The sequence below is a fragment of the Mustela nivalis genome (genome assembly GCF_964662115.1).
Source record: "Mustela nivalis genome assembly, chromosome: 16".
Taxonomy (NCBI): Eukaryota; Metazoa; Chordata; class Mammalia; order Carnivora; family Mustelidae; genus Mustela; species Mustela nivalis.
In genome coordinates, this window is record NC_139035.1 from 44,717,068 (window position 1) to 44,745,047 (window position 27,980).

The 27,980-nt window shown below is 44.7% G+C and overlaps 1 protein-coding gene across 5 annotated transcripts; it reads right to left on the reverse strand.

Moving 5' to 3' along the window:
• LEMD1 (LEM domain containing 1) lies at positions 1–26,927 on the reverse strand. Of its 5 annotated transcripts, none has more exons than XM_082702122.1 (7): positions 26,851–26,927; positions 25,302–25,422; positions 24,383–24,505; positions 21,687–21,757; positions 19,587–19,664; positions 1,732–1,808; positions 1–603 (listed from the first exon to the last, which is right to left on the reverse strand). In XM_082702122.1, the coding sequence occupies exons 2-7, from the start codon at positions 25,381–25,383 to the stop codon at positions 408–410; spliced, it is 627 nt and encodes a 208-aa protein (XP_082558248.1). In that variant the 5' UTR covers positions 25,384–25,422; positions 26,851–26,927; the 3' UTR covers positions 1–407. The 5 variants fall into 5 exon arrangements, with proteins under 5 accessions (XP_082558248.1, XP_082558250.1, XP_082558249.1 ...); XM_082702124.1 differs by lacking the exon at positions 26,851–26,927 and adding an exon at positions 26,168–26,188; XM_082702123.1 differs by lacking the exon at positions 26,851–26,927 and adding an exon at positions 25,586–25,888.
• Positions 26,928–27,980: the final 1,053 nt, after the last annotated feature.

Sequence of the window (27,980 nt, forward strand, 5' to 3'; positions counted from 1 at the left end):
TTTTCTTTTTGGAAGTATGCTCAAATGTGGTGGTGGTTTTATTGATGGCCAGCACGACCCAGGGGACTCCTTCTGCCCAAGCTCCTCGACAGGAGTGCCCCATTCTGTCCCTCGTTTCTGCCACAGTGGATGTTGGTTTTTGTTCATTTCGACTTTTGGCATTGTCCTCGACCTCCCCGGACTAGTTCCTCATTCTGAAACACGAGTGGTGAACTAGACAGCACGTAAGGCCCCTTCGGCTTTGAAATCCTGAGCCTGGGTACAGATTTGTGAGAGCAGCAGCACAATGGAAAGCAACCTGGCTGTGGGGCTGGGCGCCCCGGTTGGAGCAGTCTTTCTGTTCTTTTCCTGCAGCTGGAGGGCTTCGATGCGCTCAGCTGCTCCCTCCCTGCTCTGTTCTAAAGCACTTAGCCAAAGAATGGCTTCCTTTCCACCGTTATGTAGACAAAGACGACAATGATGAAGATACCAAGCACAGCGAGCTTCAAGCCCACGGGAAGCATTTCTAGGTTCCCGTACTCAAAACTCCTGTTCCCGGGGCAGTCACCAGTCTCTCGGGTGCTCCATCCTCTGCATCTGGGGTTTGACGCTCTCGTGGGTAACCTGTGAAAACATGAGTGGTTCTTAGGGCTGTGGACAGCTATGACTTGAGCACCCCTTTAACGTATGTGGACTTTGGGCCCCAAGGGAGCAACCGACGTGAGGCTACAATTGAGCGAGCAGCCCTCTACTTGTTTAAAACCTAGGCTGATTTCAACAAGGGAGGCTAACGAGGGATCCCAGGGATGTGAGATCCCTAAAATCCCCAAAAGCATTTTTTAGTAGGACCACCCGCTTGCACACCGTCTCCCTATGTTGGCCCAAGGCCTGCCGCAGGGACCCGCAGACCCGTCAGCCCCCACTGGGAATGGGTCCAGGCGGATGGGGGATGCCGCGACCCACGCTCTCTCCTTTCTCTCTCCACACGTGTAAGGACTGCCCCTCAGGGGTAGGATGGGAAATGCTTTCGAAATCTGCTAATGTTGATTTAAAAGGACAAGTGGGTACGGTCTGAAATCTCTTAGTGAGAGTTTATGTATGGACCCACTTGTCTAATCCTGGAAATCTACCTAAGTTTATTCAGAAGTTCTGGAATTTTCCGGAAGACTTTTCTTTCTGAACAACAACTAAAATGGCCTGTCTTGAGCTCTTATTTCAACTACCTGCTCTTTTTTTTTTTTTTTTTCTCTCTCTCTCTCCCTATTTTCCAGGACATAAATAGGAACGGATTCTGGTCTCAGTTTGTAGTGACTTTCAGTATCCAGCCTCTCCGGCCTATTTCCTTATCTCCAAACTTAAGTGGTGAACTAGATAGTTCATGCAAAGTCTTTTCAGTTTTGAAATGAGGAGCTACAGGGATGCCTGGGTGGCTCAGTGGATTAAGCGTCTGCCTTTGGCTCAGGTCATGATCCTGGTGTCCTGGGATGGAGCCCCACATCGGGCTCCTTGCTTAGTGGGGAGCCTGCTTCTCCCTCCGCCTGCTGCTTCCCTGCTGGTGCTCTCTTTCTCTCCCTCTCTGACAAATACATCAAAACTTAAAAAAGAAAAAGAAATGATGAGATACGACGAATCTTTTCTTTCTCAACAGATTCTATTCAGCCTCAAGCCCTTCACAGAAATTTGAATAACAAATTTGTCCCCAGGAGTTATATAAGACAACAATATCCTCTCACATGCTAAGAAAAGCATTACCTTATTCCCTCGGAATGCTTATAAACCAGGCAGTTGATATCTAGGGCTTTTGGTTTGGTGATGGAAGTCTCGAGTCTCTAATGAACAGAAAGAATAGAATTTATTGTTTCCCAGGTCTGGTACAAAGGACTTTATTTTTTTTATTCTAGAAAAAGCCATATACTCTGAGGACTGATCGATATTTCTGTTACATCAGGTCTTTAGCCACCTCATAACACAAACTTCCAGTTTGCCTTTACTCAATAATTAGCAAAAACATTCCCATGCCGTGGAGTAATATTATACTGCAGTGACTCATGCCTTAACAATAGACACTCTGGTAACGAACTCTTTATTTTGCTCTTCTTTGTGCCTTATTGCTTGGAGTTGTTTTTGTTTTTTTATGAGCAGGCATCATTTATATATAAAGAATAATGTTATTGCTCAATCAGTTGAGCGACCGACCCTTGGTTTTGGTTCAGGTCATGGCCTCAGGGTCATGAGATCAAGCCCTGCGTGGGGCTCCATGCTCAGCGGGGAATCTGCTTGAGGATTCCCTGTCCCTTTCCCTCAGCATCCACCCTCACCCCAATTTGCACACTCATGTGCACGCACTCTCTCTCTCTTACTCTCAAGAAATAAAGAACTCTTTTTAAAAATTAAATAAATTAAAAATAAAAATAAAATGTAAAGCAAGTTGGCCATGGACAAAAACTGGAAAGTATGGGGTGCCTGGGTTGCTCAGTCATTAAGCATCTGCCTTGGGCTCAGGTCATGATCCCAGGGTCCTGGGATTGCGCCCCGCATCAGGCTCCCTGCTCAGTGGAAGCTGCCTCTCCTTCTGACTCCCCACCCCCACCCCCTCCCCCAACCCACTTGTGTTCCCCCTCTCTCTCCCTATGTCTCTCTCTGTCAAATAAATAAATAAAATCTTTAAAAAAAAAAAAACCAGAAAAGTAATTTCAGAAAATGAAAATGCTGTCCTGTAAAAGGTATAGAAGTCAGGACAATCACATTTTCTGTTCTTTTCCCAAAACTTCCTTTCATTTTGTTATTTTTCCAATAAAGTGAAAAGGTACAGTTCTCTATGCCTTTGTTTCCTCCCTGTGAAATAGAGTTGTAAAGATGGAGCGACTTACCATATGCAAATAAGGGGCCCCTGGGTGGCTCAGTCAGTTAAGCAACTGCCTTCAGCTCAGGTCATGATCCCAGGGTCCTGGGATCGAGCCCCACATTGGGCTTCCCGCTTAGTAGGGAGTGTGCTTCTCCCTCTACCCCTCACCCTGCTCATGTGTGTTCTCTATCTCTCCTCTTTCTGTCTGAAATAAAGTCTAAAAAAAAAATATATATATATATATATATATATATATATATATATATATACACACACATATGCCAAATGATTAAAACATCTCCCGGCCCATAGTCAGCATTCAATGCACGTTAGCAATAATAATTGTGATTCTGGTCATTATTATTAATTGCATGTTGCTGTTTTTCCTCATGTGTCTAGTTTAGCTGATTGTCCATTCATGGTTATGATGCGGGCCTCATCATCCTCAAACATCTGCAATGTCCCAGTCAGGTGTTGTGTCGGCAGGACCGATGGTCTCAGCCCAAGGTAGGCTGGGGGGAGAGCATGGCTTGGTGTACCATCATTTATGACTGGTCACCCGCTTCCCGGTACTGGCCACGGATGCCCAAGCAGCTATGGCCTCCCCCTCTCACCTCCACTCCCTTGCCTTGTCTTCTTAAAGAAGATGTTCTTTTTTTTTTTTTTTAATTTGACAGAGATCACAAGTAGGCAGAGAGGCAAACAGAGAGAGAGGAAGGGAAGCAGGCTCCCCGCTGAGCAGAGAGCCAGATGTGGGGCTTGATCCCAGGACCCTGGGATCATGACCTGAGCTGAAGGTAGAGGCTTTAACCCACTGAGCCACCCAGGTGCCCCAGAGAGGTTCTTAACAATTGCTTAGTGATACCCAAGCCAGGCCTTTGCTGATGATGGGAAGCTATGCCCAGCCCAGGAAGGCCACATCAAGAAAGCAGCCCAGTGCAGACACTACACATGTGCACACACCTACGATTTCCCAGAAGAAGGGGACACTTGCAGAAAACAGACTTTGAAAATCCTCAAGGATCCAGTGGTGGTTTGCTACCAAGAGACGCTTCAAACTCTTTTCAAGGGTGTAGGAAAAATTGTTTATAAGCACATTTTTTTTCAACCTTTTTAATTACAGAAAGTTTCAAGCAGACACAAAAGTAGACAACAGGATAATGAGCCTCCACGTACCCATCACATGCAACTTCTTTTAAATTCTCCTACATGCAAAAATAGGTCTGTTCAACAAAACATTGGGGGTAGAAGTCTTTTGCAAAATCAAATTATAGGATTTCACAGCTCTTAGGCAATCCAGTATTCCCTTCTTTCTCTTCCCTCCTGCCACAAGGAGGTTTAGGTCTTTGATTGCCTCTCCTTTTAGCATTTCTGTCCTTGACTATCATTCACACGTAGAGTTCCCCCTATAGCATATGAAATGTGGACATTTGGGTTTTCAGAAAAGGAGTAATTATGGCTTATCAACTTGACTGTTCAGCCATCAATAAGAATAATGATTATAAAGTCAGGGTTATTGATCATGGCAAACAGAGTAGAGAATTGTACACGCACAGTGATGACAACTGGCTAAACTTTCACCATGCGGTGCCCATAAACAACAGCTAGAGGGAAATAGAAACAATGAAACGGTTTTTGTGTCAGGTGGCGTGTTTAGAGTTGATTCATTTTTCATTTAAAAAAAAAAATCCTTTAATGTTGTTAAAATACGGTTTTCACTATAAATGCCATTTGCAATGGAACTAAAAAATATTGGTGTTCATTAAAGCAATGGTTTAGTGAGGATGAAATCACCCCCCTGGGGGAGTGTAATGCTCCTTTCTCCCTATGCCCGGAGCTAGAATTGGAAAAAAAAAAAAAAAGGAAAAAAAGTCTGGCTGTTTTCAAAGCATTCACAGCTAAGGTTGTGGCCGCCTCTGCTTCCCCACCCTCTTCATTAACCCCCTGGCATTCAAGTCAGAAAATGTCACCCAGGGGCGCCTGGGTGGTTCAGTGGGTTAAAGCCTCTGCCTTCAGCTCAGGTCATGATCCCAGGGTCCTGGGATCAAGCCCCACATCTGGCTCTCTGCTCAGCGGGGAGCCTGCTTCCCTTCCTCTCTCTCTGCCTGCCTCTCTGCCTACTTGTGATCTCTGTCTGTCAAATAAATAAATAAAATCTTAAAAAAATATATATCTGAAAAAAAAGAAAAAAAGAAAATGTCACCCATCCACATGTTATTGATCACAGCTGTAGTGACAGATGTAATTATCCTGAGATATGCCAATTCGATAAACGAGTGTCTTAATATCATCTTGACACCTATGTAGTTATTTCCTGTGTGCCGAGCACCACTCTAAGCATCTTACATAAATAAATCCATTTAATTCTCAATACCAACACCCTGTGAGGAAGGTGCTTTTATGGCGCCCATTTCACAGATGACAAAACCGAGGCATGGAGAGTTTAAATCGCGTGCCCTTGGCCACACAGCTGGTGAGTTGGCAGAGCCAGGAGTCAACCCAGGTGGCATAGTCTCAGAGCCCCTGCCATGCTCACTCTGCTATCCTGCAGAAGATGGATAGTGAGGCAGGCTTTACTAGAAGAGAATTAGAAATATCATGTTTTGAGCATCTGTTGTCTTGGGCATTCAACATGCCCCCAACCACATATTCTTTCTAATAACTCTGTAGTGGCCATTTTATTTTATTTTATTTTATTTTATTTTATTTTATTTTAAAGATTATATTTAGTTATTTGACAGAGAGAGACAGCCAGAGAGGAAACACAAGCAGGGGAGTGGGAGAGGGAGAAGCAGGCTTCCTGCAGGAAGCCCTGTGCGGGGTTTAATTCCGACACCTTGGGATCACAACCTGAGCCGAAGGCAGATGCTTAGTGACTGAGCCACCCAGATGCCCTATGTAGTGGCCATTTTATAAATGAGAAAATTGAGGTTTATAGGAGTGAAACTATTTGCCTGGGTTACATGATTAGGAGAAAGCACAACTGTAACCGAGCCCCCATATTCTGGACCCAGTGCTTTGTGTTCTTGTTTTGTAATATTTCTATTGGGGAAACTCATCATGAAAAACAGAGCAGAACATGTTTGTAAAAACTGTTCTCACTAACTGATAAATGATCAAATCATTAATTCCCTTCCCATAGAAATGAAACTTGTAGCCATCTGATTTCTTATTAATTATCTTCGATGAATTGTTCTTTTTTTTAAGGAAGATTTTTCTAGATAAACTAATTTTGTGCTAATTCTGGTTTACTTAGTATATCCATGGAATCTGCAACCAGAGTGTGTATGAGATATTATGTCCTACTGTATTATAGGGAACTACAAAACCCTGGGCTAATATCCAGAACCAGATGAAAAAGAATCATTTTGTTTTCTCATTCAATCCTTACTCATCAAAAAAGGTATTTGATTTTTGAAAATGATCTACTGTGACTTAAAACAATTCATTTTGGGGAATGAGGAAATAAAAGTATGTTTGCATATCCACGAGACACGTATTTGACAAGGTAGACCCCCCCAAACCTAGCCAGACCCCTGTCATAGCCTGACCCCTGCAGTTACAGGCAATCAAGAGAGGGGGTGTCGGGCACCATGCCGAACTGTGCCAACTTCTTCCCCGCTCCTTTCTCTTACTCTCCCAGGACGACAATGACTACTACTACTGCTACTTCTTTTTAAGATTTTATTTAGTCAGGGATGCCTGGGTGGCTCAGTTGGTTAAGCAGCTGCCTTCGGCTCAAGTCATGATCCCAGCATCCTGGGATTGAGTCCCACATTGGGCTCCTTGCTCCGCAGGGAGCCTGCTTCTCCCTCTGACTCTGCCTGCCACTCTGCCTGTGCTTGCTCTTTCTCTCTCTCTCTCTCTCTCTGACAAATAAATAAATAAAATCTTAAAAAAAAAGATTTTATTTATTCATTTATCAGAGAGAGAGAGAGAGAGCACAAGCAGGCAGAGAGGCAGGCAGAGGGAGAAGCAGACTCCCCGCTGAGCGAGGAGCCCAGTGAAGGACTCGATCGCAGGACCCTGAGATCATGACTTGAGCTAAAAGACAGTTGCTCAACTGACCAAGCCCCCCAGGGACCCCTTACCCAGGATTTCTTACTGCTGGCCTCTGGGCGTGTCAGGAGGCAGTGCTGTTCCAAGGGTCGGGGATGAAACCCTTTCCTAACTACAATGTGTTACGCTTTCCAATCACGCTAGTTCATGGATGGCAGTTTTTCAAAAACAACTTATACTATAGAACCAGACATTTTTACCAATAGCTTGACAAACTGGCCGTTGTGAACCTGCTCCCAGCCAGGAAAAAACCTTTTGATTTAGAGCTCCTTAATATTGAGTTAACCTCAAAGTCCTTTATTGACTAAAAATGATTTCATTTATAACAGATCCTACAGTAATTTCAGACTTTTACTTCATTGTTTTTTACCTCAGCCCTGATTTAATAAAGTTCTCATTTTCAACACTGTGCTCTGTTAACCTAAGTCATGATTTTGAATTAATTAAAAGCCTTCTAAAATAATCTCTACCACATTAAAAAAAGAAAGGTTGAAAACATAATGATCGTCACGATTCCTGGTTTGTTTATTTTTTTAAAGGGACTCTTCTAGCAAACCAGGAACAGAACAGGAACTTCTTTAACTTGACAAAAAGTGTCTTCCAATACCTACACCAAAAATCATCTCAAAGGCAAAATGCTAAATGTATTTCCTTTTTTTTTTTTTTTAATTTATTTATTTGACAGACAGAGATCACAACTAGGCAGAGAGGCAGGCAGAGAGAGAGGAGGAAGCAGGCTCCCTGCGGACCAGAGAGCTGGATATGGGGTTTGATCCCAGAACTCTGAGATAATGACCTGAGCCAAAGGCAGAGGCTTTAATCCACTGAGCCACCCAGGTGCCCCTGTATTTCCTTTAAAATCAGAACCAAGGAAAGAATTCTTATTACCATTCTTATTTAATGATGTAACAAAGGAGACTTAGCCAGTCCAATAAAACAAACAAATAAACAAAGAAAGATATACAAACTGCACTAAAAAAAATCTACAGAAAAATTATTATAATTGCAGAGGGTCGTTGTTATAAGATCAATACGCAAAAGTCAATTCTATTTCTATATACTAGCAACAAACCCTTTAAACATGATTTTTAAAAGATACTATCCCCAAGAGCAACAAAAATTAAAAACTTAACACAGCTACCTGCTAAATCTAATAAAAGATGAACATGATCTACACTGAGAAAAATTATAAAATCTTACTGAAGGACATTAAAGAAAATTTAAATTAATGTAAAGAACAGGAACAGGAAGAGTCAACAAACAATAAAGATTTTGCTCTTTCCAAATTAATTCATAAAGTCAATAAAATTTCAATCAAAATTCTAGTCTGAATTTTTCATGGAACTTGATAAGCTTATTCTAAAATCTATATGGAAGGACAAAAGGACAAGTCAAATAGAGAATCTATTTTAAAACAGAAAGGAGGATGGGGGCTTGTTAAGGTAATTAAAACATTCTGCTGTTGGCACAGGCCAGACAAACTGATGAGAATAGAGACCCTGTTGAATTAATCACGGCTTTTGTTATCTGTGGTTTATGATGCTTTGACATCTTGACTCTTGCTAATCCTAAAGAGAAGGCACGTGAGCAAGCCTTTCAGAGGCAAGTCAACCAACCCCAAACCCATATCCCCAACTACCTCCTTTGCCTTTCATACACCAACCCAATATTTCCCCTGCTGTAATTCAGCCCGGGGCCGGATACTGGCCAATTAGGAACCAGTCCTGTGGCCTGGAGTCCACTGAAATAATTAAAACTAGCCAATTCTAAAATGCTTACCTTACCTGACCAATTTCTTCCTACAAAAACCACGATGAATTCGGTGTCCATATCTTTCTCTCACCGCCCCCGGCCCCCATCCCCCACCACATCCATTGACCCTGGTCCTTCCCCACGTGGCCCTGCGTGCCACGAACTCTTTCAGTGGCCGCTCTCTCCACGTCTGTCCCCTTACCATACGTGGTTAAAACAAATCCTGGGTACATTTTGAAACAACCATGTATGTATGGAAATTGGATATAGGACAAAAGCTAACAGTGCAGATCAGAAGAAAAAGGGCAGACTTCACAAATGGGATTGGGAACAAGATGGGATAGATATGCTTCTCTCAATTTCTTCTACTGAGTATTGCTCCAAAACCTGGACATTACATATAAAGCAAATATAAAAAGATGCTGAAAGGTGGAGAGAAGCAGAGGGACTAGGGACCTTAGCACCCAGGAATGACACATGGTGAGTGTCCTGGGCCATGCTTTTACCCCCAGAGGGAGCGCTGGAGAAAGGTAACCTGAAAACCATAATGGGTGCAAATGGAAAAAGCCCCCAGAATAGCCTAAGGACTGAAAAGGAGAAAGGGGCAACCAAGCATGATGGGAGACTTTTTTGACAATCACTGTCGTACCCCAGCCACAGGGCCCACCCCCATCCCCACCAGCCAAGATGCAGGGGGGAAGCTTGGACCACCAGCCCCAGGTGTCAAATCCTCCCCCTCCCCACAGGGGTGGAGTCAATGGAGGCCACACAGGAGCCCCCACCCCAACAGTAGCCCAGCAACAAGGTGCCCCCACACCCAGACCAGGGTGGCACTGGAGGCCCGGAGGGGGACCTGGACTTCTTTTTTTTTTTTTTTTTCCAAAGATTCCATTCATCCATTTGACAGACAGAGATCACAAGCAGGCAGAGGCAGACAGAGAGAGAGATGAGGAAGTAGGCTCCCCGCTGAGCAGAGAGCCCAATCCCGCTGAGCAGTGGGGCCCAATCCCAGGACCCTGAGATCATGACCTGAGCTAAAGGCAAAGGCTTTAACCCGATGAGCCACCCAGGCACCCCGGGACCTGGACTTCTATCCCCACCTGACAGCAAAGAGCTGGGGCCCCTCTTCCCCCGCTTCCCCACAGTTCCTCAGTGTGGAGTCTGAGGAGCCCTGCCGAAACAAAAGATTTAACTGAGATCCGGAGTCTCATAAACATCAGCCAATGGAGATGACACAGATGTTGGAATTATCTGACCAGGATTTTAAAGCGGCCACCATAAAATGCTTTTCATAGGCAATATGAGCAATAGGAAATGTTTTGTAACAAAAAAAAAATTAACTCCTTGCAAAAAAGTAGAATATATATACAGAAGAGCCCCGTGTAAATTTAGAAGTGAAAAAAAAAATGCAACCACCGAAATTAAAAACTCACTAGATGAGCTTGACAGAAGAATGGGGAACACAGAGGAAAGAATCAATCTACGTGAAGATAGAACTGTATAAATCACCCACAACAAAACACAGAGAGAAAACAGGAAAAGAAATAAAAGCACACACACACACACACACACACACACACACACAAAACCCCCAGATAAACAGAGTCTAGGAGGATTACTGTAGAAGACTGAGCATTTGTGTCATCAGAGGCCCTGAAGGAGTGGAGAATGAGGTCAGGCTGAAAAAGATGTTTGAAGAAATAAGGGCTGAAAATGTCCCAAATTTGGCCAAAGACATAAATGTACAGATTCAAGAAACTCAGTGAATTTCTGAGGACAGAGCAGACACAAAGAAATCTATACCAAATACGCATCATAATCAAACTTCTGAAGACCTTTGAGACATCACCAAGAAAATAAAAAGGCAACCCACAGAATGGGAAAAAATATTTGCGAATCTTTTCTCTGACAACAGTCTGGTTTTCAGAATATATAGGAACTCTTATAACCCAACAATAAAAGAACAAGCAACCTAATTAAAAAACAGACAAAGGGCTGGACTAGACATTTATCCAAAGAAGATATATGAATGGCCAATAAGCACGTGAAAAGATGCTCAACATCATTAGTTATTAGGAAAATGGAAATCCAAACTCACTGAGATAGCATTTCACATCCTCCAGGATGGCTACTAAAAACAAGTCGCATAGAACGACAGGTGTTGTGAAGGGTATGGTAACCCTGGGTCCTCAGGTATTAGTGTGAATGTAAAATGCTGCAGCTAATGTGGAAATTGATTTAGCCTCTACTAAAAATGTTAAGCACAGAAATACCACATGACCCAGCAATTCCACTCCTAGGTGTATATCTGAAAGAATTGAAAACAGAATTTGAATGGAAATTCAAATTCTTGTCCTTGGGTTTTTACAGTATCACTTTTCCAAGAGGTGGAAGAGGTGGGAAAGACCTAAATGTCCATCAGCAGACGAATGAGTAGGCAAACATGGTCTATTCATGTAACGGAACGTTATTCTCTCAGGCGCTGATACAAATGCAGGCTGTGATGTGGATGAACCTTGCAAACCGTTAGGTGGGTGAAAGAAGCCAGTTGCAAAATGTCACAGACTGACTATTCCATTCGTATGAACCTGTTGGGAAGGACCTGCTTAACGAGTATTGAGTTTTATTTTGAGGTCATGAAAACCTTTTGAGACGAGATAGAGGTGATGGTTTCACAGCACTACGAATGCCCCCAAATGTCAGAGAATTGTGCGCTTTAAAGTAGTAAATTTTATGTCAATTTAATCCTAGTAGAAAAATTTCTGGGGCATCGGGGTGGCTCAGTCAGTTAAGCATCTGCCTTTGGCTCAGATCATGATCCCAGGGTCCTGGGATGGAGCCCCATAGCATCGTAGCATTGGGCTCCCTGCTCAGTGGGGAGTCTGCTTCTCCCTCTTCTCTCTGCCTGCTGCTCCCTCTGCCTGTGCTCTCTCACTCATGCTCACTCTTGAAGAAATAAATAAAATCTTTAGAAAAAAAGAGAAATTTCTGATTCTTGTCACTGTAGTGTGAATATCTTTATGTCTTAAGTCTAAGGAAATATACACCGAAGTTTTGGGGATGGCATAAAAGATCATGATATTTACAATTTAGTCCAAGAAAAGAACAGATAAAATGATATAACAAATATGGCAAAATGTTAAAAACCAGTAAGCCTGGGTGAAGACCATAGAAGAATTATTTGTTAGAAACTTTTTGTAAGTTGAAATTATTTTTGTCATTATTTTTTTTTTTTTTAAGTCACTGAGGAAAGAGTGAAAATACAGGGCCCAAGCGGGGGATGGTAAAAGGGAAGACTATGCATGTATGGGAGCACGGAGTAGAGAAGAAATCTCTGCACCTTCCTCTCAATTTTGCTGTGAACCCAAAACTCCTATTAAAAAAAAAAAAGATAAGCGCAGACTACTAGAAGATACGTGCTACACTTATGACTGACAATGGATTAGTATCCAAAATATACAAAGAGATCCTGTACCTTAATAAGAAAAAGATAACCTAATAGAAAAATGGGCAAAAGACACGAACCAGTACTTCATAGATGAGAAAACACAAGTGATCAAAAACATGTAAGATGCTCAACCTTATAAGCAAAATAATAAGCAAATACAATCTTATACCCACTACTTTGATAAACATTAAGTGAGCCGATATGAAATTTTGAAGATTAAGAATGACAGAGCTCTTCATATATTGCTGGTAGAAATGGAAAATGACTCAAGTCACTTTGTAGGGTTACTTAACATATCTCTAAAGTTGAAGAGGTCTGTGTCCCTGGTTATCCAGTAATTCCACTCCTAGGTGTATTCATTCAATCAGAAAAAAATTCTTGCACATGTATACAATGAGTCACATATCACAATGTTTGTAGCACCATTGCTCTTATTAGAAAAACCTGGAAACAATCCAAATGTCCAATAAATAAGGAATGGATAATATGTATATATTTTTAAAGATTTTATTTATTTATCAGAGAGAGAGAGGGGGAGAGAGAGAGCACAGGTAGACAGAGTGGCAGGCAGAGGCAGAGGGAGAAGCAGGCTCCCTGCTGAGCAAGGAGCCCGATGTGGGACTCGATCCCAGGACGCTGGGATCATGACCTGAGCCGAAGGCAGCTGCTTAACCAACTGAGCCACCCAGGCGTCCCGGAATGGATAATATATTTTTACAATAACTATATAGCAGTACAAATGAATGAACCAGCACTATAAATATTGGAAGAAGCCCATGGCATAATGCTGAATGATAATTGGAAGTTACAGAAAATATTTATATGATGCTGTTATTTATTGAGTGAGTGAATGAGTGAGTGAGAGAAGGTGGGGAGGGGCAGAGAGAAAGAGACAGAGAATCCCAAGCAGACTCCACGCCTTGTGTAGAGTGTGACTCGGGGCTCGATCTCATGATCCTGAGATCATGACCTGAGCCTAAATCAAGAGTGGGACTCCTGATCAAATGAGCCACCCAGGTGCCCTATGACGATGTCATTTAAATAAAATCTACAATCAGGAGAAACTAAAGTTTGTGGGTATATAAAGGAAAGGAAAAGTAGCAAATTCTGGATAGTGGTTACCTTGCGGGGAAGGAAGGAAGAGGAAGGAATACGATCGAGAAGGGCTCCACTGGTCGTCAACAGAACGGATTTATTTTTTTAATCTCTGGGGTGGGAATCTACCTGCTCATTATAGAATTTTTTATATCTTTTTTAGATACCTAAGATCTATCATAAAACGTCAAAAATATTTTCAGGTTTGAATTTTTTTCTGTCCCCTTGGGCAAATGCCAGCTGCCTATCTGCATATATGTCAGCCCATTTGAACAGCGTTCATTTCTGTACCAGGGCTTCTGCGTTTGAGTGGAAGGAGCACGGAAGAGTGCCTCCTAAGGGCTCTCATTACAAAGCGATCTCCAGACCAGAAACCCCCGCTTCCACAGGTGAACTCCTGTCCAGGAAGCCTTCTGCGATATCATGGAAAGAGACACTGGGGGGAGCTGTTTCACTACTCAGGTGCCTGGTTGCCCTTCCTCCCCTTTTGGCAGCCTGCTCTAAAGGAAAGGGCAATAGAATGGAAATTAGGAGGCTGGAAATCTATTTCTGATTCTTCTGCTACCTCTCCGTGTGGTCTTGGATGAGTCATAATCCCTCTTGGCCCGTTTCCTCATCCTTCATCTGAAAGAGGCCACAGAGCCTCCTTCGAGAAGCCTTTCAAATAGGAAATTCCATGATCAATAATGACCAAAAAAATCACACCTGAACTTACGAATAGTGATGAACAGGGTCTGCTGCTTTACAAAACCTTAAAAGTCCCAAGAGAGCAATATAATCTGGGGTTCTCATATAGGAGGTGCAGTGGGGAAACTCCTCTCCCTAAATTGATACATAGAGCCATAGACCTGTAATGCAGAGGATAAATTGGCCAAAGGTTATATTCGGAGGTGAAAAGGAGAAGCTGCATTTTCTAAATAAATTCATCTTTTTCTATAGGAAGAGAACACCGCCACTCATAATTCAGTTTTACGAAAATAATTTTACCTTTATTAACATGTTATCACTGTAATAAGAGTTTGTTCTCACTATAGCTTCCTGCTGCGCTTGTATTTCAAAACCTGGGTTCTATTACACAGAAAGAATCAGCATGTCCTCAATAAGATAAAGACATATTGATCATTAAGCATATTTAAGTATATCTGCCAGGAGGTTAGTATTTTTGTAGGGAGAATGTTAAATTACATTCCTTGTAAAGACAGTATTTAGCTCCCATTAGCACGTTACAGGTAAGAAGAGAGGGCTTATTAAGTAGTTATAGAATATGTAATTTACTCTTCACTTTGACCCAAGTGGAATATACAACTACTACTGGGAATAAGGATGTTTTTCAATTGATTAAGAAACGGTTACAGCGATGTTTAACATGGGGTCTCCTAAAACCTTTTCATGCAACTCAGCTCAAACTGCATACTTAAGTAGTCCTTTAACACATACTCCCTTGGCACATCGGGCCTCCCGAGGGTAGCATTCGGGGTAGTCAACGCACGTGCTAATTACAGGCCAACGTGGTAACTTATCATCAGTAATAGGAGAGTAAAAATCCTATTAGAGTTTTGGCACAAAGATATGGAAAAAGACCTCAGAATCGGAAGAAAAAAGAGACATGAGCTTTCCTTCCCTTCCTTTCCTTCCCCTGGGAGTCAGTGTGGGAAGAGGGGACATGGGTGCTGAGGGCCAGCGTGTCCAGAGGCCAAAGAGAAGGAGGGCAGGGGGCTGTGTATATGGAGGGGGACATTGGGGTCCCTTATGGTTGAAGAAGGAGAGGAAGAGACAGCACGAAGGCATTTGTGTGCCCTGTGTCCAAGGAAGAGGGATGGCGAGAGAATGGCCACGTGGAGGGTTTGGCACGTCCAGTGGCAGAGGAGGGGGTCATGGGAGTTTTGCAGAAGAGGCAGTAGCTGTTACGGTGGGAGACTTGTTACACTGACAAAAATTTTTAAATTGACCAAAAATACATTGGGGATAACAGAAGCCAGGTTTCTCACTGTTGTAGGAAGGGGAAAGGGTAGAAAGAACATTGAAATATTGGATCGGAACCGGAGATCAACATGGACCCGTGGCTTTTAACTTTATGTAGAGAGAGAGACAAAATCGTTACAGATGTTTAGGTGTATGTGTACATACGCAGATATTTATTTTTTAGCTCTATTCACTCAGAGCGCCTGGAAGCCACGACTCCCCAGGAGTAATGAGCTCCCTAAATGCTTAGATTTTGGTTTCCAAATACCACCCTGCAATGAAAGGAACCAAGGCTCCCAGGGCAGGCAAAGCACAAGAAGGGACTGAAATTTCTTGTACCGGAAATTAAGAAAATCCTCAAGGAATAATGAGGACATATTAAAAGGACACAGTACACGTTTTGAAAAGGGCTCCCACAGGCCAAAATGAAACAATTTGAGCAGTAAAATGATATCAGTGAATACAACCTATGGGCCAAAAGGAATCAACAAGCCCATGCTAATATACACGAATGAATGAATGAGAAGGGGAGCTCTTCTTTACGGTAGAATGTCAACTAAAAAATACAGAAGGAAGGATAGAAATAGAAAATCTTTTTATCCTTATTTTTAATTTTTTTTTTTTGAGTAATCTCTCTGCCCGCCATGGGGCTTGAACTCACAACCCCGAGGTCAAGAGTCACATGTTTTATCAACTGAACCAGCCAGGTGCCCCTAGATATAACAAATCTTAATGGGCCATCATCATAATGGAGGCGGAATCAGGCAGTCATCCATGGGTGCTGGGGACAATGGATGAGGTTTGATGAGGAACACTATGTTGGTATCATTTCAGAATAATTCCCCACAAAAGCCGGATCCGTTACAAAGGGGAGAAATCTGACAGACGCCAACTTTCCCAGGTGATTTAGGTTGCCGTCACCGGCAGTGGGACAGGATGACATTGTTCCCTGGTGTGATGCTCTGAGAAGAGCACAGCACCCCGTCTGAGGTATTTCTGCCCAGAATGCAAAGCCTCTATGAATAGTCAAAAGGAAAAACCAGACAGAATGAAAGGCCTGTACTTTCTAAAACAGTCAAGGATAAGGATGACAGGGAAAGATTGAGGCACTGTTCCTCCAGACTGAAGAAGGCTGCCGAGAGGCAAAGTGTGTCCCTGGACTGGTCGTGGACCAGAAAGCAGAAAGACATTTTGGGGACAGTTGGTGAAATCTGAATGGGGTCTGATTATTAGACGGCAGCATTGAATCCATGTGAATGTCTCTCTTCGGAGCACCACATGGTGGTTATGGAGAATGGTGTGTCCTTTGGGGGTAGCAGAAGACATGCAGGGGAGCTGAGAGACTTCCTGTCTACAGTGGACCCTCAAACAGTACAAAGACACAATAGTAGGGCATGTGCGTGGACACGTACATGTACGTGTGTGTACACGCGCACAGAGTGAAGGCGGTAAAAGCTAACCACTGGATAATCTGGGCAAGAGCAATCTAGGATTTCTTTATACCAATCTTGCCACTGTCCCTCAGTTTGAAGTTCTTTCAAAAATAAATTATTCTGGGGTGCCTGGGTGGCTCAGTGGTTTAAGCCTCTGCCTTTGGCTGAGGTCATGATCTCAGTGTCCTGGGATCGAGTCCCACAATGGGCTCTCTGCTCGGTAGGGAACCTGTTTCTCCCTCTCAGTCTGCCTGCCTCTTTGCCTACTTGTGATTTCTCTCTCTGTCAAATAAATAAAATCTTTTAAAAGTAAATAAGTAAATAAATAATTTTTTCAATGTTTCAAAAAGCAGGGGAAGGATTTAGCATAGATTAAGAAGGCATCCTTACATACAAGGAGGACACATATGACTTTTTTTTCCAAAGGTTGTTCTGCCCCATTCAACACACAGCACTGATACAGAGAATAATCTTTAATTATATCTGTATATTTAATTCGATAAATATACCTGTGGGCACGCTGAGAAACCCTTCTCTGTAGCACTTAGGAGTTTAATACTGACGTTCAGTTGCCATCATATTATTTTCCACTAAGTAGTTTGCTTTATTTTGTAGATAATTAAATGTGTTTTTTCTATGATCGTACTAACGATATTACTAGCTATTAGTGTACCTATGTGACTCTTACAGTGTGGCATCTGTACTCTGTTTCACATATTTTAACTTTATTCTCGCGACGCTCTATGACGTTGAGACCATTTATGAGCCTGATTTATAGATGAGGAAATGAAGACGGGGAGGTCAGGTGTCCTGTCTAGGTCAATGGCAGAGCTGGGATTTGAATCCAGGCAGTCTGGCTCTAGAGTCCAGATTTTTTTTTTTTTAAGATTTTACTTATTTGACAGAGATCACAAGTAGGCAGAGAGAGAGGAAGGGAAGCAGGTTCCCTGCTGAGCAGAGAGCCCGACATGGGGCTCTATCCCAGGACCCATGACCTGAGCTGAAGGCAGAGGCTTTAACCCACTGAGCCACCCAGGTGCCCCTAGAGTCCAGATTTTTAATACACACATTCTTTGTTTCCAGAGCTCATTTTTTAAGCTCCTCCAGGGCAAGAACCGTGGCTCCTCAAGCACCTATTTTCTTCTGCAGAAAGTTCTAGCACAAAGCCCAGAATAGGTAATTAGCTGTTAATTCACAGGCTGAGATCCAGGGGTGGAAAATCTGTTGCAACCATTCCCTGGGTGGTCATCAATTCACAGGGCCCTAAGCATTGTGCCTCAGGAGAAAACGTTAAGGTAGTTCTAAGAGACAAAAGAGATGGTACAGAATGGGAAGTCAGAGAAAGGGAGATGGTCCACACCAATACAGGGAAAAGGTTTCCTTGGGTTCAGCCAACAAAGACTGAGCAGCTCAAAGACTGAGTAGCTCCCTCCCCTTCTCCCCGTAGGCCTGGCACCTGGTTCAATGCAGAGCATTCAAAGACTGTAGGTTTCCGTGCTCAGGGTTTTACAACCTGAAGCCGAAGCTCTTAGGCAGAGGGTGGCAGTCGGGGAGGACAGAAAGGGCAGACTGCAAGGCCCAGACTCATGGAACTCGTTTTTAGAAGCTCCCAGTGGAATGTGTAGCACAGGTGGCAAGATGGAACAGAGAGTTTTCTGCGCTGGGAGAACAGAGAACCGGGATGCTGGCAGCACTGAGCATGCGTGTCTGGGAGGGACCAAGGAGACACGGAAGGGGCCAGGGGCGCTGCAGAGCACACAGCTCCCGGGCCCAGCAGCCCTCTGGGGGTTGGACAAGCAGGTGTCCAGAGTTGGGAGTACACGTGCAGACACCCCACCCCACCCCTGGAACCATTCCTAAGCCCCGGGTGCCCAGATGCCCCAGTTTGCCAGGACCGTCCTGCTGGATTCCCGTTATTCCGGCGTCCCTTCTAGAAGTGTCCCCTTTCGTCTCAAAAGCATCCTGTGCGGGGTGTAAATAACAGGGTCACCTTACTCCGAGGCTACTCTAGGCAGCCTGATGTGGCCGATCATTCTGCTTCCCCAGCATCCCAAATCCCACTTCGCCCTCTTTGGTGGGCGGGACTTAGAGCTTGCGTTACACACATTGGCGTTCCTGCCTTCTCCATCACCGGAGGCACCCGCTGTGCGCCGAGTTCATGTGATGAAAAAATCCCCAATAAAAAAATACATTGGCCTGACTTTCTGAGGGGTCTGAATCGCCAAAGCAGGGGGCTGCGCATGTGGTCTGATAAAACACAGGCACGTGCGGGGTTACAAAGCGACCGGAAAGGGACATAAGCCAAATCTCAAAGTGGTTTGTATCCGCTGGGTAAGAGAGAAACAGGTGCTCGTTGGTGTTTCAAAGCAGCGCAAATTCTGCCTCTCCAGCTACTCACAGGACAGTTAGGTACACACCACTGCTCTTACATCGTTGAAGCCTATAGTGTTAGACAAGGGACTCCATAAACACACTTTTTACCACCTTTTTCATGGAAATTTAAATGCTTATTTACACTTACTTCAGAATTTAAAGTTGAACAGATGTCTCGAGGCCCATCTGAGAATCAGAATGGCTTCTATATATCCTTCAGATGCAAACATTTGGGGACTCACAAACTTTCTATTGAGTTCTCTTGCCAATTCAAAGTATTGATGTGGTTTTATTTCAGGTTTACAGAAGGCAAAGACCCAAGGGCGCCAGTCCCACCCCCATGCACCGCAAATACTCAGGTTGGTTTTTTTCTCCCCTCTGGGTCTGTGCAGGAACTAGACAAAGGGGTGTTCTGCCGACAAGAGGTTTTCTGAATGGGAAGGATCCCTCTGATCTTCCCATTTGGAAGATTTAAAAAATTCTTTTAGAATGTTTGATAAGCTACCAGAATTCCTTCATCAGATCCAAATTCTTTCCTAATGGGAAACCAAAGCTACAGGAATGCGTATTTCGCGTTTCCTTCTCATTTACTGAAACTCAGCGAGGAGTACTCAGTACTGGGCTATGCTGGCAAACTAACCTGTTTGTCGCTAGAGCTGTTCGGTAGATGTGCTGGGGTGAGCTCGGGGCTCCTACTCTGTGCGAGGGCCCGCGACAGCTGTTGAAGAGGATGGGCAGCAATGTTAAGGGAATGCACAGGCACGGCCTTGGAGTCGGGTCCTTAAACAATCACAATATTTTAACCAGAAGAAAAATGGGCAGGGGATGGAGTGGGGGGTTGGAGGCTGAAAAGAATGCCAGGCATAAGGAGCAGTTGAGGCAAAAGCACATGGGGAGGAAGTAAGAGAGGTGGGAAAGCAGGGAAGAATTTGTAGGAGGATGTGGGAGATACTGGGGTCTCCTCGTGCTATATGGCAAGTTTGCCCCTTGTTTCCAGACGAGTGAATGACTCGGCCCAAACACTGCTCATATGTGTCCGATGGAATCAGGGAACATTAGAGGCGGAGGTCAGTTAGGAGGATGTTACAATCGTTCCAATAAAAAATAAAATGCGTACTATAAGGGCACCTGGGTGGCTCAGTCGGTTAAGCGTCAGACTTGATCTCAGCTCAGGTCTTGATCTCAGGGTTATGAGTAATACGGATGCAAGCTAGGAGAGCAGAAAGGAGATATGGATTTTTAAAAATCATAATTCAAATCCACTGGCAACTCTTTATATGTGAGGGGCAATGGGTGTTCCAAAATAACTCTGAGACCTTGAGCCCGGACCACCGGAAGGTGGTGAGAGCATCAAGGTGAACAGAGGCCACAGATGCAGGTTTGGGGTGGGTGAAAATAAGCATGGTCCTGGATGTCCTCTGTGGGAGGAGCTGGGAGGTAGAGCTCACCCTGGGGAGAGGAATAAATGTGCTTTGTGTAGTCTATGAAATGTCACAATTATAAGTAACATTCGCTGCATGAATGCAGGAGGGAGGGGAGGAAGGAACAAAAGACGAGGAAAGCAAAGGAAAGAGCCCTCTGGGAGGTGGCTGCATGTGAAGGCCTCTGCCTCGGGGGACAGGGCCCGTGGGGAAGCTTCTGTGTGGAAAGAGGACAGGAGGCAAAGGCAAGGAGTTGGGCAATGGAAATGATGTGGAGCCGGAGCAGAGGGGGCCTGAGACAGATCTCCCTGAGGAGCCTGAAGACAGCCAGGATGGAAACTGTCAGAAGGGCAGAATCAGGAACCAAGCCACCACTGTGTCCTCAAAATAGAAAGAGACAGGCGTCTCTAAATACGGAGGGACAGTGGTCAGAAGACTGGAAAAATCCTTGGGGTTGGCATCTTGGAGTTCATTATGTGAACTAATTACGTGCCTCATTCAGGCGCTTTCCCTTCGCCCCACGCTATGAAGTAGGTCCAGCTATCAAGCCGCACGAGGAGTTGACATCTGTTAAGTAACTTCCCGGAAGCCCCAGGACGAAGCCGGGGGAAGAAGGACTCTAAGCCAGTGAGGCATCATGACAAAACCTCGGACCTTCACACACTTGGCCATGAGCTTCAACATGGCACTGAGGATAGAAGCCAGAGCTCAGTGTCTGGAAAAGAGACAGAAGCAGGGGGACGCCCGGGTGGCTCAGTCGGTTAAACGGCTGCCTTTGGCTCAGGTCATAATCCCAGGGTCCTGGGACTGAGTCCCCATCGGGCTCCTTGCTTGGTGGGGAGCCTGCTTCTCTCTCTCTCTCTGCCTGCCATTCTGCCTGCTTGCACTCTCTATCAAATAAATAAATAAAATCTTTTTAAAAAGTCCTTTAAAAAAAGAGAGAGAGAGAGAGAGAAGGAAGCAGGAACTCATATTGATTCTCTGCTCAAGGTGGGTGCCCAGGTGAATGTGGACCCTGGGGCAGGGAAAGGGGCGGGGGTGGCGGTCAAGGCGGGGAATGGCAGTAGGAGGGCAAAGCAGGACAGCCACAAACTCAGGGAGAGACAGGGACAGTGACTCTGGGTCTTGAGCCAGAACATGGCAATAGTTTCACAAAACAGAAACCTGCATTACAGTGAACTATTGTAAACTAGGATTTTCCCACTGGAACAGAATGCAGTCACTTTTACGATTTCCTTTCTTAATACATAGGAGGGGTGCTATTTCCTATGTTTAATATAGTATGGGTAAAAGCATTCATGCATTAGAATTGTACATACTTTTTTGGGTTCCTTGTTTTTTTCTGATGAGAGAATGATATTTCCTTTCAAAATGATAGTGGCATTAAGCTCTGGATCATGAAAAACAAAAGGAGAATAGGCCATGAGAACATACGAGCTAGAGAAGGAAATAAACACCAGTCATCGGGGTGCATTCTCCCAATTGTAGGGCAGAAGAATTTCATGAGGGGAAGAAAATTCACTTTGCTCTGCTGAGGGCAGAGGGCATTTCTGCAGTGGCCTTTGTGCAAAGCGCTGCGGCCTTCCCCTGGGAACACAGGGAGGGCTCCTAACAGGAAGGTCGTCATGTCTGTATGACTCCAGGAGCTCACAGCTGGCTACACCTCTGGGCGGCTGTTTTCAGTCTAGTTATTGCCCCTTTGAACCAGCTGCAAGCCTCACCAGTCCCTGAATGTCAAGGTCGGCGGGAGGACTTTCTCCTTCCAGGTTGGAAGAAGCCCCCAGAGGCAGAAAGGTCAGACCTGCCCTAAAGGACTTTACCTCTGGGGACACTGCCAGGGGCAGGAAAGGTAGTTGTTCATCAACCCTTGGCTTCAGCCCGTGGAGAAGCATTTTGATAAACTCACAGCAATCATGACTGTTGCACATGGAGCAGAGCTGCTGGAGGGGGTTTTAAAGGAGCCCCCTGACTCAGAAATATCTGGGAAGCTGGAGAAGAGGTTCGACTAAAAGCTATGTCCACTCGGTGCCAAAACAAAGAGTGAAAATGAGAAAAAAAATCAAATCCACCCGTTGTCTGGGTTACCTACTGCTTTGCCTCTGAACTGGCCCCTGCCACATGTTCCCCACCGGGACCACTACCCCCCCACCCCCCGGGACGAGGTGTTTCTGTGAATCTCCCCAGGACTTTATCAGTCCCGTGACAACCCCTTCATTCTAATGGCACCAGGGTCTCTGAGGCTTCTCCAATGAGCAGATTTAAATATCTGATTCAGACCTGACCCGGAGAAAGCAGTCGTTGTGTACCTGACCTAAGCACTGTCCACTGACACCACAGAATTGCATGACAAGGGAGGGACTGACCCAGAGCTTTCACCTCTGACCTGACTGCCTGCATGTATCTGGCATCAGGTGAACACAGTCCGTAAGGTAATGGCAAAGCTTACAAACGGAAGGACCCATTTTTTCGAAGCCTGGGCATGCGTGCCCCTCTGTGAAGGGCTGCGTGCTGGGAAGCAGGAGAGCTTGGTCTGGGACCACCACAGCTTGGCTCTGCAGCTCTGACTTGCCGTCCTGGGCAGCTTTGAGCAGTAAGGACACAAGCCTTCCTCTCTGGAACCTTCCAGCCTGGCCCTCCTTTTCATCAGAGGGCTGGTCTAGTCCCTTCAGCTCCTGTCTAGGGCAGGAAACACCCTCAGTCCCAGGTCTGGGACAGGACTCTGAACATATCCCCTTTGCAGAAAGGGCCTGCGGTATGCCCAGGAGCTGGTGGGGTCCGGTCCCCCAGCCCTGCTGCTCTTTCCAATGAGGCTGACCCCGCAGGACTTAGGGAAATCTCTCAGAACTGTGCTCCGGCGATACCAGGCATCACCAGCAGATTTTTCAAAAGGCCCCAGGCACTTATCTTACTTGTTCAACTACTCCCTTGAGCTGTATGAGATTGCCGGGTTTTGGTAGGTCAAACACAGTCAAAAAGGTAATGTGTTCGTCCTCACAGTAGAGATCGTGAGAGCAGTGTAAGGCTTGGGCAAGAGCACAATGATGAGAACCAGACCTGGGTTCAAATCTCAGTTCGGTCACCCTCTTTCAACAAACACAACCTGCATTCCCACTCCGTGCCTGGGAATGTTCCAGGAGCTGCCTGTGTAATGGTGACAGAGACAACGGACCTTGCTGTTCACGGCACATTCTGGGGCCACGTCCTAGCTATTCGATTTTTGGGTTGGTCACTCTGCCTATCGGAACGTCAGCTAAAAGTTTGTGAGACTTAAATGAGATATTGCACATTAGGCCAGAAGTGCACTGGGGGTGGGGGGCCTTCCAGCATGGCAGTTCCTGTTACTTTACTGTGCCTCTTAGATGACTCCTAATAAATTATTTACTGAATGAAACGGCCTTGGAATGGACTGTAGGAATCTCCGAGCCCACCCCCTACAGGAGAATGGTGCCTGTGGGGGCAGGGGCTAGTGGAACAGAAGCCACCCACCCCCCCAGCCAGATCCCAGAGACAACAGCTCTGCACCTACCCGGGAGCTCGGAGGAGACCTGCTGTGGTCAGCTCCCATGAAGCCAGAAGGGCAGTAGGTATAGGACTTTCGGGAGGTACTGTTTGGTTCATCTTTCTGAATGGATTTGAAATCATTTAATCTGAAGAAAATAATCGTCCCATTTATTGACTGAGGCAAAGCAGAGTTTGGGGTCTCAAAGGAGATGTGGAAAACGACCTGTAGGAACTCCCGGTTTTAGAAATCAAACACAGATTTGGCTCTGGCTAGTAAGAGGACCTGCAAATTGACCAGTTCTTCTCCCTCCTCCCTCTTTCCACCCAGTGGAGTTGCTGGCATGAACATGGCCATGGGATAATGGATTCCTTTTGTGGCCCGGGGACCAATTCTCCAGGCCATAAGGCCAATTCATAGGTCACCCTGCCTAGCATTTCCAGCTGCATAGAGCATCCCAGACCAGGTATGAATAAGCCCACAGTTGTTATCAAACAGTACAGCTTCTGATCGTACCTTTACTGCCGTCATCATCCTGAGCTCCGTTCAGCCCCTCAGGTCCATTCATCACCGGTGGTGTACAGGGAGGTGAGACCAACAGCTGCACTAACTTTTTTTCATACACTTTTCTGGTGGAAGCTGAAGAAGGAGGTGGAGAATGGATTAAGCTATGCCGCTCCTGCAGGGGATTTCACTGCGCTCGCGGTATTTCACAGAGGGATCCTTATTCTTGTACCTTACATGGTTAATTACGGTCTTTACAATCGGGTCCACCCCTCAGCTACTCAACGCACTCCTTTCCTTCCACAAGCAATTAAGGTGAGGTCTCCATTGGATATATCCCAAAGTAAGACTGACAAAATTGCACTTCCTATCTACGGGGAATATGAATATGTACATAAAGTTAACATAGTGCACGGACTAGAAACGAAAAAAACCCTAACAGGGTGATAGAAGCAAGAGTAACCAGGTTTCCTCATTGGAAGAAACCAGTCCTTTCTCTCGGGCACCCTACTTAGTAACCTGTGCACAGAATCTGGGTGTATTTCTCACTCCTTCCTTCTTTATGGTTTTCTGCGTTTTTTTTTTTTAAATTTATTTTTATTTATTTATTTACTTGACAGACAGAGATTACAAGTAGGCAGAGAGGCAGGCAGAGAGAGAGAGGAGGAAGCAGGCTCCCCGTGGAGCAAAGAGCCCGATGAGGGGCTCCATCCCAGGACCCTGGGATCATGACCTGAGCGGAAGGCAGAGGCTTTAACCCACTGAGCCACCCAGGCACCCCGATTTTCTGCGTTTTAAGAATTTTTTTTTCTATTTCCATGTTAATGTTTTTTAGTTGCGTTATGTTCCTTCCAAAGTAAATAATTTTAAATCTTGGGAGGTAGTTTGTAAATAATAAACGACGAGTCTCTGATGTTTGCCTCATACGTACGGAGTATTGGTCCAGGTGAGAATCCGAGCTTACGAAGTTCATGCTGTAACTCATAGTTCCTCAGACACTTCACATCCACCATGGTGTGAGGAGGAGTTGGGTCTCTTTCAGACAGTGCAATCTACAAAAGAGGAAAACAGTCAACTCATTAAATCAGCCTTACAGAGAAGAACTAGAACTTTCCCAAAAGTCCACAGAAGGGCTTACAACCCAATCCCTCCACTTTTGGAGACGCGCAGGCAATAACACACCTCCCACTCCAAAACCACCATTCTCTACCATACATCTCTCTTGGGTTGAGGTTGCCTCTACACAAAGCTTTGGGTGGGTGCTACTTCCCTCAGTGTCTCCGGGGTTGAATTATTTCTAACTTTTCTACCCATCTCATGGGAGAAAATTCTTCTGCCTCAAATGAACACGGGAACAAATAACTTCCATGACAGCTTAGGAACTCTGAGTAAGACGTAGAGCTCCGAGAAGATAAGAAGTTAATTAAATATGAAAGAGCTGAGAGAGATTTTCTAGTGAGTTAAATAAAAGTTATTTATCCCTGCCCTCCTTTTGATGAGAGTACAGAGAGTCAAGAGCGTTCGGTTACTGCAAACACTAGTAGTTTTCACACTTGTAATTTAACTCGGAACATAACGAGATGGTAGTTTTTAATTAACCGCCAGCAGACTTTGTAATTGCTGAATTGGCATTTGGAAGAAGAAAAAAAAAGTCAGCTATTCATTCTCTGGCACATAAATTGATTTATACAGTCTTACACCAGTCATGATTGGCTTACCCGTCCTACACTAGCCTCAAGTTCCATCAGATCTATGCACCTGATAAATTTATCCCCCCAAAAGGACCCCTCCACCTACCTAACAAAGTCTTGGAAAAGACCCGTGTGTCACACCTTTCAACAGAGATCTGTAATACAGAAGTGTATGTGTTGTACCTCACTTCTATTATGTTTCCAGGTTTTTTAATATTGCTGTGAAAACCACTGCAAGACAATCACTCAGCGTAAGAGGATCTGGACCAATTTTAAGTAATGACTTTGCCTTTATTGGTGATCAATCAATGTCCAATTAGGAAGTACGTGGTATACAAGCTAGAAGAAGCTGTGAGTAGTCATGTATAACAGGGCTGTTGGAGAACGCCTTGCTTTACAGTTCTCCTCTTTAAAGCTGCACTTGGACCACAGTCACATTCTGGCGCACAGTAGGGGCTTAGTAAATGGAAGTTTCCTTCTTTTCTATGTGTTGGGGAAGCTGAATTAACATTTTTGGCCCTTAGGAAACAACCTAATATAGAAAGGAAAAGGACAATACACCTCGGATTATTTTTTTAATTATTCTTATTATCATTAGAAACTAGCTTGGGCACGCCCCGTGACATTTGTTCTTGAGAACAGCTGTCTGTTGTTTTGCCGCATTCCCCAAAATAACCTCCAAAAGAACCCTCATCAATTTCAAGTGACACTAGGCAATTGCCTAGAGGGAACACACATACGGAAGAAAAAGATTCAAATGGAATCCAACGGGATGATTAATCCACTTACCCCTTTACATGGTTGTCTAAAGTCTATGCAGTTGGGTTGGTTACTAAAGCTGGGGGACTTTCACCCAAGGGTTTCTAGTAACAACCGGTCCCTCTTTGCCTATTAGATATTACGGTAATCATAATCCGGACAGTGTGACATCAGTAACCCCCATAGCAACAGACTGATGTGAAAGCCAGATGATTAATTTAACCTGAGTTCAAACGGAAGGAGACACTGGTTGACTTTAGAGGCAGCCTGCCGTGATAAAATGTCAAGGGATGCAGAGAAGTTATCATGTATGCACAGGAAGTGAGGGGAAAGACCTGCTACCCAACCAAACAGTGCCAGGAAACTGGGAAGATAAAGGAAAAATCAAACAAACTCAAGGGTCTCCGCCATCTTCAAAAGACCCACGGTGGTAGGTGGGTAATTTGGCCTTGGACTCTAGGCAGAAGTGAGAAAAGAGAAGATGGCTATATTAACTTGTCAAGGAATTGCTCGTTTAAGAGTAAGAAGATCCGTTAGGTGATCAGCTTGAGTCTTTTTAAAAAGAACGGCTGAGAATTTAGAAACAGTTACGCAAGACAAAACCTAAATATGGGAGAACACCCTGCCTTCATTAAATGCCAGGGATAGGAGGGAGTCACCTGAATGGGTTAAGGGGACAGACAGTGAGCCAGCCCGCTTGGAGGCCGTCCTAGCTCTTATTTCTTAGCAGCTGGGTGACATCAGGAAGGTAAGTTACTAACCTGTGTCTCCTTTTCCTCCTCTGTAATGGGGATGACAATAGTACCTATCTTACAGGGCTGTTACTCGGTGGCAACCGGGTTTATAATACACATAAAATGCCTGGCACTTAGTAAGCACTATATACATGTTTCCCATTCTAATTATTCGTGAGCCATATCTTCAAAGCCTCCATGTGTAGTTTCTTCCTAGGAGGCTCCATCCCATTCACACTTGTCCATGGGACTCGACCATTTCAACGCCACCCAGAGCCTGGGAAAAGATTAAACATCTTTCTGTGTATCGTCAGGAGGCTCATTGACTGATTCCAGGCTGTGGTTTCAAGGGCTACAGCTCCAGAGTTTCTGAATAGAGCATCAGTTTCCAAACAAACATGTAAGGCAAACATTTGCCAACATCCA

Excerpts from the sequence above, each read along its gene's own strand:
- LEMD1 (XM_082702121.1), bottom strand. Across the intron at positions 19,665-21,686 it reads AAAACAAGGAACCCAAAAAA|CTGTCGCGGGCCCTCGCACA; the intron begins GTATGTACAATT and ends CCTCTTCAACAG. Across the intron at positions 604-1,731 it reads AAGCATTCCGAGGGAATAAG|GTTACCCACGAGAGCGTCAA; the intron begins GTAATGCTTTTC and ends ATGTTTTCACAG.